This window comes from Choristoneura fumiferana, chromosome Z, assembly GCF_025370935.1.
Source record: "Choristoneura fumiferana chromosome Z, NRCan_CFum_1, whole genome shotgun sequence".
Classification (NCBI taxonomy): domain Eukaryota; kingdom Metazoa; phylum Arthropoda; class Insecta; order Lepidoptera; family Tortricidae; genus Choristoneura; species Choristoneura fumiferana.
Genome location: NC_133472.1, coordinates 30,164,402 through 30,177,249, shown reverse-complemented (window position 1 = coordinate 30,177,249; position 12,848 = coordinate 30,164,402). Strand labels below are relative to the sequence as shown.

The window sequence follows — 12,848 nt, the reverse complement described above, 5'->3', positions numbered from 1 at the left end:
GGAAGCGAAGTAAAAGCGCGAGGGACGATCTAATAATAATATTATATATGCGAATGTGTTTGTTTGTTATGGTTCGATGCCTACAGTACACAACACAACCAATTATGGCGAAAATTGGTATCTAGATTGTTTAAAACCCTGAAAAGGACACAAGATATTTTTTATCCCTTGAAACTTTATAGTTCCCGCGCGCGCGGTAATCTAATCCTTCGCAGACAATGTCGAGGTCTACAATATAAACTAATTACTAACGTAAGGGCCCTTAACATTCAACTGGAATGTTTGCTTATCTTGCAAAGATAAGGATTCACAATTATAGAGACGATGGGGTGACTAAAGCGGCAGTTGCTTTCGAATAGTATGTAAACGTAGGTCTCCACACGTTACGGAACGAATGGAGAAGTCACAATGACACATTTCTACCGCTCCAAAAGACGATATTTGACGAACGGTTAGCCAGCGGTTGGTTAGCTTCTTTATCACATTATCACTGTCCTTAGGCTACGTTTGCACCTGAGATGCAAGATGATGAGTTGCTGAGATGTGCGATGAATGTGTTTTTGATATGAACCAATAGAAACGCTTCATTTACATATTCTCGCACAGCACATCTCCGGTGGAAACAGCTGAGCAGAGCAAGGCGAGATAAATAAAGGGTTTCTATTGGTTCATGAAAAACACATTCCTTGCAACACCATCCTCGCACATCCCTGGTGCAAACGGAGCCTTATATTTATTCGACAATCAAGTTCACACAATGTTTTTTTTTTTCTATTTAAGGGATACCTTAAGGCGCTGGGTATGGCTCGTACTGCGGAGGTGAAGCGTGACGCTCGCATAGGAGAGGCCGAAGCGCAAGCTGAGGCCAAAATTAAGGAGGCGATGGCGGAAGAACAACGCATGGCTGCGCGGTTCCTCAACGACACCGAAATTGCTAAGGCGCAGCGCGACTTTGAGCTGAAAAAAGCCGCGTACGACGTCGAAGTTCAGACTAAGAAGGTACGTGGAAGTTGCTAGGGCTACTGACTACTAATTGGGATGCAACAAAAAAAATAACCTATAGTTTTTATTTTATTTTTGGAAAGAATAGGATATTTTAAGATACCATTTTCATTGATTTTGAATTTGGATGAGTATTTAATTTTTTATATTTTTTTTACGAAATACGCTGTATGACGTCACAGTGAGACAGCCACGTTCCATTGCCTAGAAAAAATCAGGTCGTACATAACATAGTCTGTGGCATTACAATTTGACAATAATTCAAGCAGGGTCCTAAATGAACCGTGACAAATAGTTTTATTTATCTCTCTTCTTTTGGCTTCGATTATTCCTGTTTATTTAATGGTGTGATAGTAAATATATATTTTTTATTAAAATCTGATATTTAAATTCTTCTGTATTTACTTGTAACGTAGTAATTTAATAATTTAATTTGTAAAAATACATTGGATATACTCGTATACATTTCGGACTTTACGATAAATGAGAACTGTTTAAGGCCGGGTGCGCATCATGTGAGTAAAGTTCTAGCTTTGTCACTCTTTGCTATTATAAGCAGGACAGGAACATTTCAAATTGTCAATTTGCTTACGAGTGTAGACCTGCCTTATAACTGCCTTTGTGACGAGACACTGCAGGGGTCAAATGAGGGTCATTACTTAAATTTTGTTTATTTAATTCAGTTTATCACATTTTTGAAATCTGATTTCTGAAAACGCTTCACAAAGCCTATTTCTCCAAATGGTTTTCGATTTATTATATGTTGAAAAAAATTGGGACATCCCAATTTAAGCGTAGTTGCACTGCTGGAGCATATACATGATGTGTATTAGCAACCACTGAAGCAGCGAAGAAAAATATTCGTCTTTAACATATCGCGACCACATATAGCTAAAGTTATATATAACCAGTACCAGAGTTTTACTGTTTTGTAGCGAAAACTGCCTCCAAACAGAGAACCCGATGTCAGGTTCTTCAGGTTCATGTTAAGTCATTCAGCTTGGTACACAACACACTACCTAACTTTAATCAGGGACCTACTAATCTGTGATCCTATATGACAATTCGAATGATATTTTTGCTAAATGGGTCCCAAATTAGATATCTTGGCCGTATGATCATAGTCAAAATATTTAGCTTAGCATAAAACTTTCCAGTCTTAAGACGAGGCATCCGGAATTTTTGCAGTTTATTTTACGATATTGTAAGCAAAGTACTTTACATACGCAAATTAAATTTTAATATGTTATTTTTCATTATATATTCTAACGATCTGGGAGAGGATAACACGATTAGAGACAATTTGCTCTATAGATTTTTATTCCAAAGAGAGGTCTATTTCGTTTCTTTTTTTGTAAATTATTCCGAAACTATAAGTATAAACACTTCGGAATTTGAACCATAATTTCATGTGCTGGCGTAGTTTATTCGTGCGTATGTATGTATTTTTATATAAATTATTTTATATTTTCGGTAGTCACGGCACTTATGCCTTTCTGTTCTGGAGGCATAGTAGCACATGCGTCTCTTTTTTTTGCGCGCGGAAGTAATTGATGCTATCTCATCGATACTCTGCCGTCAGTCGCCTGCGAGGCTTGCCGACGACGGATGTGTGCCAAAATTACGCTCGCGTTGACTTCCCGCTGAGGATATTGAAATTTGCAGCTGTACTCGTATTTAGGTAGATGCCAATATCACTTGTTTACCACTTGTATTGAGATAAATATTTTATGCAAAAAAAGACTCAATTTCACGAGCGTTTAATATCAAATTTGCAAACATACTTAGTTTGTCAAAATGTGGAATACTTTTTACTAAAGTAGCCATTATTACCAATATTGACACATTGTCAAAGTCAAAGTGATGTTGGACGAATCATGGATTGAATGGAGTCGATTCGCTGGAAAATAGTTGATATTTTTTTTAATAAAATAAAATCTATAAAATGTTTATATAGCTTTATTTTACACGTTTTATGACTAATATGCATGATTTAGGGGCTGTTTCACCATCCATTGATTAGCGTTAACCGACGGTTAAATGTAATGCCGTCTCCGTCTATTCGAACAAAACAAATAGAGACGGCATCACACCTAACCGCCAGTTAACACTAATCAATGGATGATGAAACAGCCCCTTACACTATAATGACATTTGCAGCGATCATCTAAATATTATGCGAATAAGATGCTAACTGTCATGTCAGTGTCACAAGGAAAGCAAAAGGTAGCGATTAACGGAACGGTATCGGCGGGATCTGTGGTGGAAATGGGAGTGCCTCAAGGATCCATTCTTGCCCCATTCCTGTATCTTATTTATGTAAAAGACCTAACTTATATGGTTAACCAAAAGTCGGGTATAGTTATGTTTGCTGACTTCACGTCTTTACTGTTCAAGGTTAGCCACACACTAAAAGCAACCGACTTCATTGAACCCAATGAAACCCCGTCCGTGATATCCGCATGGTTTGCTGCCAATAGTTTGTTACTAAATCCTAAGAAAACCAAATGTATTAAATTCTCGTTCATAAATTCATCTAACTCGAATTCAGTTTCTATTATAAAGTTAAAAGGTCGAACTATTGAATTTGTAAAATCAATAGTATTTTTAGGAATTAACGCTCGATTCTAAACTACAGTCGGGACCTCACGTCACAGCAATCGCGGGTAGATTGAGCTCTGCTGCTTTTTCATTTAGGAAAATACGCTAGCTAACCGATGTGGCGACAGCACGGTTGGTGTGTTTTGCTTACTTTAATAGCATTATTTCGTACGGCCTTATTTTATGGGGATCTGCTGCAGACATTGAGTCAATTTTTATCTTACAAAAAAGAGCAATTAGAGCAATTTATAATTTGAAGACGCGAGAATCTTTAAAATATTTTTTAAAAAAACAGGTACCCTGCCGTCGCTTTATGTTTTTGAAATAATCATGTATGTTAGGAAGAACATATGTGATTTTCCCACTAACGTCGATAAGCCAAAGGCTACTAGAAACAGTAGCTTAAAGTTCCATCTTACAGACTGGTGAAAACCAAAAAGTCGTTTCTGGGAAATTTCATACGTTTTTGTTATAATAAAATTTCAAAAAATATTACAAATGAAACGGTTACAAAATTCAGATCTATTGTCAAGAAGACATAATTAATATCTAAGGCGTATTATAAAGTTAATGATTATATCATGGACAGGGATATTTGGAAATAATTCCGATCCGCATTAGCGATCCCTTCAACCCACTCCCTAGCGAACACACTGTGTTAAAAATAAAGTTGTGTTAAATACTTGTGATGTATAGATATCATTTAATAATATTGTAAATCTGTTTAAAAATATATACCTCGTTGAGTTTCTTGCCGGATTCTTCTCAACAAAGGTTTTTCCGAACCAGTGGTAGATTTTATTTGACATTCATAAGTGCTTGTATAGCCTAAATTGAATAAAGATCTTTTGACTTTGACTTTGAATAAGATATTCACATTCAATAGGATATTATGACAGATACCATAGAAAAACCTAGATATTTGTGGATTCACTTTTTAGGTAAAGGGATTCATCCCTTTATTACTATGAGAAAGGTCAAACATATTTTTGGCTATATTTTCGTAACCCTAAAGTATTTTTGGATCAGAATAGGACAAGGACAAAATTATTCAAAAACCTTATCCCTCGAAATGGTTTTCGTATCAGGGTACATTGGCAAAATATGAACAATGCCATTTGCATTTGCATTGCCAATATATTTAGAATGGGCTAATTGTTAGCTTTCATTTGATACCCATATTGTTTTTTTTTTAAATCTGCAAAATTGTGCCTTGGTTAATTTCTAAATTCATATCATATTGTAATATAAAAAAAAACCTTTAAACAAAGTTTTTTTTTCTACCACTATTCACTAAATAACAAATCTACTTTTCCTAAATATTCTCTATTCATTTTATATTCTCACGCGCAGCGGGTAGCGGATAGCGGGGGAAATGGGCGGAGAAAGCGTGGGAATATTTTTCGGGTCTTAAAATAAGCGGTCTAAACACCGATATTATCGATAGATACTTTTTTTTCCAGGGCTTTCATAAATAAACAAACAAAACTAATACAAACAAGTACAAATAAATATTTAGTTGTTTTTTGATCTAGCTGGGGTTACATTACTGTTTTTTTTATTTTAGGCTGAAGCAGAAATGGCCTACGAACTACAAGCTGCTAAAACAAAGCAACGTATCAAAGAAGAGCAAATGCAGATTGCCGTCGTTGAACGCACGCAGGAGATCGCTGTCCAGAAGTGGGAAGTACAGAGGCGCGAAAAGGAGCTCGACTCTACAGTGCGCAGGTCTGTCAGAACAGCAGGTCAACAAAATAACACGATAGTTACTTGTACGCTATAAACACGCACCAAAAAAAAGGGGTTTATTTCCGTTCCGTGGCGACAAAAAGATGTTTCTGGGATATGATTTTGATGATTTACATTCGGATATTGTTTCACGTACCTTGATTTTAGAGAAGCTCGATATTTCGGCACAGTTACATGCGCCATGATCACGAGACGCCCGAATTTAAATCATAAAATTAGTAATGACTGCAATAGTCTAAAACATAGTGATGGTTTTGATGGTCATTATTTTATATTTTTCAGACCAGCTGAGGCGGAAAAGTTCAAACTGGAGAAATTAGCAGAAGCGCACAAATTGAAGACAGTGCTCGAGGCCGAGGCGGCCGCGGAAGCTGTCAAAGTTCGGGGAGAGGTCGGTACAATACCATCATTCTCTAACATGAAATATATCTTTATTGTCTCTATAGTATTTAGCATATGGTTGCAACGCTATATTTTGTACGATTTAAGCCCCATGTGGACGGTGCGAGAACTTGTATGCCGTTTCACTACAATGCGGTATTGGTTTGATCAACTTTAATTCACGGTCCCTCAATAGTCCGCGATGTAAAAAAAACTCGCAGGCAAGTTCTTGCATCGTCTAAATGTGGCTTAACTCGACGACATTGCAACTTATTGTATTTTTCTTGCATCTACTGATGACCACATAGTTGTTTTAAATCATCGACATCTATGCATGCATGTTTCTTACATCATCACAGCGCGGATTTGTGAACCTTTCACTATAGTTTGTTGACGTCCGTGACAGGGGTTGTGTCAAAGTTATGATGATCGATGCGCCGCGCGTTTTGTTCCGTAAGGTAGATAGATGAAAATGTTTTAAATATATAAAGAAAGAAAGAAAGAAAATAATTTATTTATAACAGCAATGACACATTAAGGTTAGGAAAAATAACAATAAGAAGTGTTGCCTTTATAAAAAGGTCCCGGCTCAGCATATCGCTGGTTGAAAACCAGCACTGGTCTTCCGCCGGAAGACTACTAGCATATGTATTTTGTTTTCGATAGTGGCTTAGGTAATGTTTTGTCTTCGCAGGCGGAAGCTTTCGCCATTAAAGCTAAGGCTGTGGCGGACGCGGAGCAGATGGCGAAGAAGGCGGAAGCGTGGAAGGAGTATGGCTCTGCTGCCATGGTGGACATGATGCTCGAGACGCTACCTAAGGTAATCCGATGCATAATATTTCATATACCTTTCTTCTGGCGTAGTGACGGATGTACCATCGCTAACAAGGATTGTTGAATCACTCGGCACTGTTCATAATTTTGTCGGACACGCCCAAGATCGGGTTCTGTAGCCTTTACGAAAAAATCAAGTAATCTTTTTCGAAGGATTTCCTATTGTGTACGGAATCTTCCAAGTTTAGGTATATTTTATACCTTAGACTGCTATTTACTCTTAAACTACTAATAATTCTTGAGCAATCTTAGCCGTTACAATTTCTCTTGTAAATTCGGTATACTAACTACCATCCTGATTTTTTTTTCAAATTTTCCACCCATCTACTTAGATTTTAGAGGATGTGCTCGATTTTAATGATAATTTGCACTTTAAAGTTAAATATTTCGCAAACATATCACTGGATCGAAAAATTGTCTTGGAAACTACCAATGGTTTTAAAAGACTTATCCAACGATACCCCACCCTATAGGGTTAGTTAAGAACAAAAAAACAACACCCCAACTTTACGTCTATGTGAGGTAACTTAAAAAAATCTTTTTATTTTACCACTTTGTCCGCGTGACTGATATGTGTTTATTCATGCCAAATTTCAGCTTTCTAGTACTGACGATCTCTGAGCTTAGCCGTGGACAGACAGACAGATGGACAGACAATGGCGAAACTATAAGGATTCCTAGTTGACTACGGAACCCTAAAAAGGTTGCCTTTTGAGTTTCTTAAAGGTATCTTTGTCTTTGTGGAACTACTGGTAGATTTTCCATTGTTCATGTGCTTATTGTAAGGCCGAAAAAAAATCAACTTTGAGCAACTTTTTCAGGAGATTGATTATTATGATTTTGGAAGAAGTAGTCATATATTATGAACAAGTTGTTTGTTGTTTCGTAGGTGGCAGCTGAGGTGGCGGCGCCACTGTCGCAGGCGCGGAAGGTGACAATGGTGTCTTGTGGCGGCGGTGAAGTCGGCGCGGCCAAGCTCACCGGCGAAGTGCTGAGTATCGTGCAGGTCATACCGGAACTCGTGAAGTCTGTCACGGGCGTCGATGTCACCAAGGTAAGTCTATGGAAGGAGAGAGGGAGAAACGAGGCCGTATTGTCTAAAGCAACGACGCTTACGATCGCATTCACCATCCCTTTCTACCCTGACCGTGTACCGTTTGATAGAAAAGAGTGGTGCAAACGTTTGTGAGTTCGGGTGCGTTAGACAATATTATAGACGCAGGTTGGGTAGTGGGATAATAGACTCGGTTTGCAAACGTCCCTTGTTCCTCGTAGATAACCAAGTTTGATAACTGGTATTCTACTAGGAAAAATAATTCCTTTTAGCTAACTCGGTTATCAAACGGGTTTTTTTTCATCGTAGAAAATTTGGTTTTCTACGACGAAGACACTTTTCTTCCTAGCTAAAACGGTTATCAAATGAGATTTTTTTTTCCTCATAGAAAACCGGTATTTTATTTGATTTTCAACGACGAATACACTTTTCTTTCTTACTTGGTTATCAAATGGTATTAATTTTTTCCTCGTAGAAAACTACGAAAATAACATACATTGTCAGCATAATCCTTTATTACATCAATTCTGTACTTAAAAAATTTCAGAAAAGTGCTACTTCTTAAAAAAGCAAAATGAACAGAAAAAAAGCTGAGATTAGTTGAGATTTTATTTTGCCTGCAACTTTACCCTCATGGGATTCGGTTTGAACATTCCCTCGGAAACTATGGAAAGTAAAAACTAATAACTAAAGATAAAAATTCAAACATTCTTCAGGGTGCATTGCCCATTACTTATGTTTTGACTAAATAAGATTTTTAAACCGGATGAAATTAAAGAAGGCAAAATTTGTGTTGGGCATTGCCTTGAATAAATATCTCCTTTCTTTTAGTTCATTTTTTTTAAGAAGATTTTTTTTTAAATACTGAAATGGTGAATTCTCATTTAATTTATAAGTACAGAAATAATGTAATAAAGAGGTACAATGTAATTTATTTTAGTCGTTTTCTACGAGAAAAAAAATAATCCCATTTGATAACAAAGTTAGCTAGGAAGAAAAGTGTATTCGTCTTAGAAAACCAAATAAAATAACGGTTTTCTACGAGGAAAAAAATAATCCCATTTGATAACCGAGTTAGCTAGGAAGAAAACTGTCTTCGTCTTAGAAAACCAAATTTTCTACGAGGAAAAAATAATCCCATTTGATAACCGAGTTAGCTAGAAGGAATTATTTTTCCTAGTAGAATACCAGTTATCCAACTTGGTTATCTACGAGGAACAAGGGGGGTACCCTTCCCTACTAACGTAACGTGGGCTAAAGTTGGCGACGGGAAGAGATTACTTTAATGATTATAAGAAGAATTGATTGTTTTATAAGTAACTAGCGACCCGCCCCGGCTTCGCACGGCCAAAATAAAAAACCGGCTAAGTGCAGGTCGGACTTCCGTACCTATACAACACTAGACATTAACAAAAATGAACAAAAAAAAAAACACGTTTGCCGTACGGTAGTTTTTTACACTTTGAAGCACATTATTGAAGTTTTAGTACGAAACCCTAATTTTTTCTGGTAATGAATATTATAGCTTATGGTACTTTGGAATAATTTAGCATTCTAATAGTGTAAGAGTTGTTAAAATCGGTCCAGTACTTTTTGAGTTAATTCGTAACAAACATCCAAAAATCCAAATCTTTCCTCTTTATAATATTAGTATAGATTAATATTTTAATTGTACCAATTATATTATGTGACTACAACATAAGATCTTACTGTATGGTAGGCAGTATTCGGCCGATTGTATGTATCTAAAAATAATCTAATTATTCAAGAATCGGATCGGATAAGATAAAAATAGCCAAGAATATCTGCCAAATAGTAGCCAAATATTCGATGGAAGTATTTTTATTGTTCGTCCAGAAATGGCATTTACGACAAAGGCTCGGTACGGCAGAGCAAGTATGAAATCGTATGAATGTGCTTTTGTAAACCTTACATTTGCCACTCAGTCTGTTCAAGGGAAGTTCGCGGTTCCTCTAAGACGGTCATGGGTTTCTCGCGTATTGCGAAACATAAGTGTCCAATGCCTGCAGTCCGAAGGAAATGATCGCTCTCCAGGGTCGTCCGTCCATTGTACCTAGATTCGACTACAAAATGACGTTCGATATTTTTTCCTTACTACACAGCAACAAGGTGAATAAATAAGTTTTTGGTAAAAAAAAAACCTTTTTAATGCAAGCTTTTTTTGCTGACTGTACTTTTTGTCGACTTTACTTGAGTTGTCACCCAAACTACATTTGCATACCAAATTTCAAGTCCATTAATCGTTGAAGAGTTCCGTCCTGCGGAGACGATCCTGGCCGGACCACCAGGATGTCACTACCAGATTACTGTATAGTAACGCAATTCACATAAGTATACCAAATTTCAAGTCAATCCGACTACTGGAAATTTGTCGAATTTAACTTGCAAGATTTGGCTACAGACAGACAACTGGACAGGTGAAACTAAATAAAAGGAGTATTTTTGTACCTAGCGCGACTTCTAAGAGTTATAATACTTAATTTTTTTTTATAAATTTAAATATCGATTAGCGGCAAAGCCTTTTACGTACAGAAGTGGTAGGTAGAATTAGTAGTTAGAATGTAAATCAAGACAAGGCACCCAAAGATTTTCCAACCATGGCATACAATTCGCCTAACAAAATCGTAACTAAGCAACTGAATAAAATTATTTATCCCAGTTTGCTTGATATTAATAAACAACATTATAATCATTCCTAAAAAATATATTACATGGATTCGGAATAATTTTCATAATAAAATATTTAACCGCTTCTTTGGAGTTGAAATCTAACAACAAAATTTTCACTAACCATGTCTTCAAACCCAACTCGCTAGAATATATGTTGTATATTGAAAAGTAACATGTTACTACTTTATTGTCATACTTTGCCTACCTTGCTCCACAATTACACCATATTGAAAGAACATCGAATGCCTCGTCCTAAACACGCTGTAGGGTGACAAAAATAGTTATTATATTCATCAAGAAGACCGCCGCGTTACACCGCGATATAGGTAAACTTATTTATTAGCACTAGAGTGCACGTAAATAATTTAGTTTATTCTACTAACCCAAATATTTTACTCAGTAGCTCCTACTCTTAGTTAGTATTAGCAGTAATTAAGATAAATAAATTATTTTCATGGAATATCATAATAATCATCAATGTATTTCTGGTCCATGCTGGCCATAGTTACATTTTAGTTGATTAATTTTTAATGTCCAAGTAATCGAGTTAAACATTATAACCAGTTTTAACTCTGTGGTGAATGCGTTTATCTTTGCTTGTACACTTGGATTAAATGAGAAAATCAATTTGTATGAAGCTTGAACTGAAATTTTCTTATCACATCCGCAGCAATATTAAAACCAGTAGGTACAGTTAGTTTCTCGCGTAATTCTTGACATGACCTAACATTACGTAAGTTATTTTAGATAATTCCGTCGGCTTGTTTTTGTTTTTAGTCTTTTACTTTGTACGAAACTGATATTCTGATTTTAGACTTTCGACTGTACGTTTAATTAAACGGACGGGGTATTTATGACTTTGTTAAATAACAATAATTGGCTGTCATATTTTGTATACGTCCTATTTGAGTTCTGCAATTTTTATTGTCGTGCAATTACACTTTGCTTCTGTGTATGCACATTACACCCGCGACTTGTCTGTGCTAGTAACGCTGGGGCAACAAACATCATGATAACACGAATATTAGGTATCGCTGTGTGTAGCCAAATTACGCGAGTAGTTCGGTGCTTCGTGCAAATTCGCAGTATTAAACTTTCGCACATAAAAGGGTTTTATCGCTATCAACTTCGCTTACGCGGCCACCCTTGAGTGAGTCTACGGTGTTTGTTGTCACAATGTACTTCGCAGCGATGCAGTGTGGTGTGGCTACGCACATTCGCCGTAGGCGAAGTTTTAATCGCAAAATATTATCGCGATTCGTATTGCTCAGGCATTAATGACACTGATGCATAGTCAAAACCCGTGCAGGAAAAATCATAGAAGCGTTTTGCCCAGCTCTAACTCGTTACCTCCGCGGTTGTTTCATGCATTTAGTCATCAATGAAATATCAACTATGTTGATTGTTGTTTGACACCAAAAAATACCGCTTCATATCAATAATATTTTGCGGTTCAGTCTACATCGCGTCGAGTTCGAAACAGTTTTAATTTTACATCATTGTTTCATTTAGTAAAGTCAAATCATCATACTCCTATTATTTGGCGTGTACAGTCACCTGCATTAATATCTGCCACAGCGGAACGTGCAAATATATCTAACACGTCCTACCGGCCCTGGAAATAGAGTCGTATCAGATATTTATGCACGCTTTGCTTGTCACATATTGGTACTGGTGACTGTACCAAGCAAGGAGATTAATATGAAAGAGCAGCAAAACGAGTGTGTAAAATACACTCTTGCTGGTCGTGAGAAGATAGATTAAAACGTTTTGAACTAAAACAAAACAAAGTGTTGCTGTTTCAAACTCGTCGTCACTTTTTAATCTACTATTTCTGTACTCATTATAACCTTCCCTTCCATGTTGCATGTCATTTATCATTTCAGTAAAAGGTATGGCCACCAACTTCGTCAAGTCCAAATATTATAATAATTGCAATATTCTATCGTACATACGCTGAGAACCATGATGCATTTTAAATTGTACATTAGGTGGCATCCAATCAAGTGAGTTTCGAGACAGTTTAGTACGTTATGTGTAACATTCATTATTTTAAGATGTAACATAAAACGCTACTTCATGAAAACTATTTATAAATGATAGTAATGTCGTATCTGTTGTCATTAACTATTCTACATGTGCTATGCATATGTTATTTGCTAGTGTTCATTTTGTTGCATAGCTGAAGGCCGTTGGTAGCTTTACATGTTACGTCGATTGGTCCATGTCCATACCTTTTCCTGTCGCTTTTGTGATTAACACGGCTTTGCGGTGGCGGTAGGCTATGGTGGAGCCGCCGACTCTGCCGACGCCGACGCCCTCACAACGCGGCGACTCGGCGCGGAAGGCGCGATAACTACCAGTCCCGTCTCAACCGTTGTATGCGCACCGAGGTAAGGCTTATGACCTAAGAGTAAAAAGGTTCCAGCTGCGTTGATGATCTAGCTAGCAGATATACACAAAATTATTAATGGGCAACTCTACATACAAAATTACCTATTACCGCCAGTGGCCAGATTTTTTGCCGCTCAGTATA

At 36.9% G+C, this 12,848-nt stretch overlaps 1 protein-coding gene across 2 annotated transcripts in view; it reads left to right on the top strand.

Annotated features, from left to right (window-relative positions):
• Flo1 (flotillin-1) overlaps positions 1-12,848 on the top strand; it is a 32,616-nt gene that overhangs the window by 12,776 nt on the left and 6,992 nt on the right. Inside the window, exons 5-10 of one of the 2 annotated variants that reach the window (XM_074096104.1) lie at positions 781-999; positions 5,171-5,331; positions 5,635-5,743; positions 6,428-6,553; positions 7,457-7,621; positions 12,594-12,705. In XM_074096104.1, coding sequence (XP_073952205.1) covers positions 781-999; positions 5,171-5,331; positions 5,635-5,743; positions 6,428-6,553; positions 7,457-7,621; positions 12,594-12,668 — 855 coding nt within the window. In that variant the 3' untranslated portion in view covers positions 12,669-12,705. The remainder of the gene's footprint in view (positions 1-780; positions 1,000-5,170; positions 5,332-5,634; positions 5,744-6,427; positions 6,554-7,456; positions 7,622-12,593; positions 12,706-12,848) is intronic. The other variant, XM_074096114.1, reaches the window with a different exon arrangement.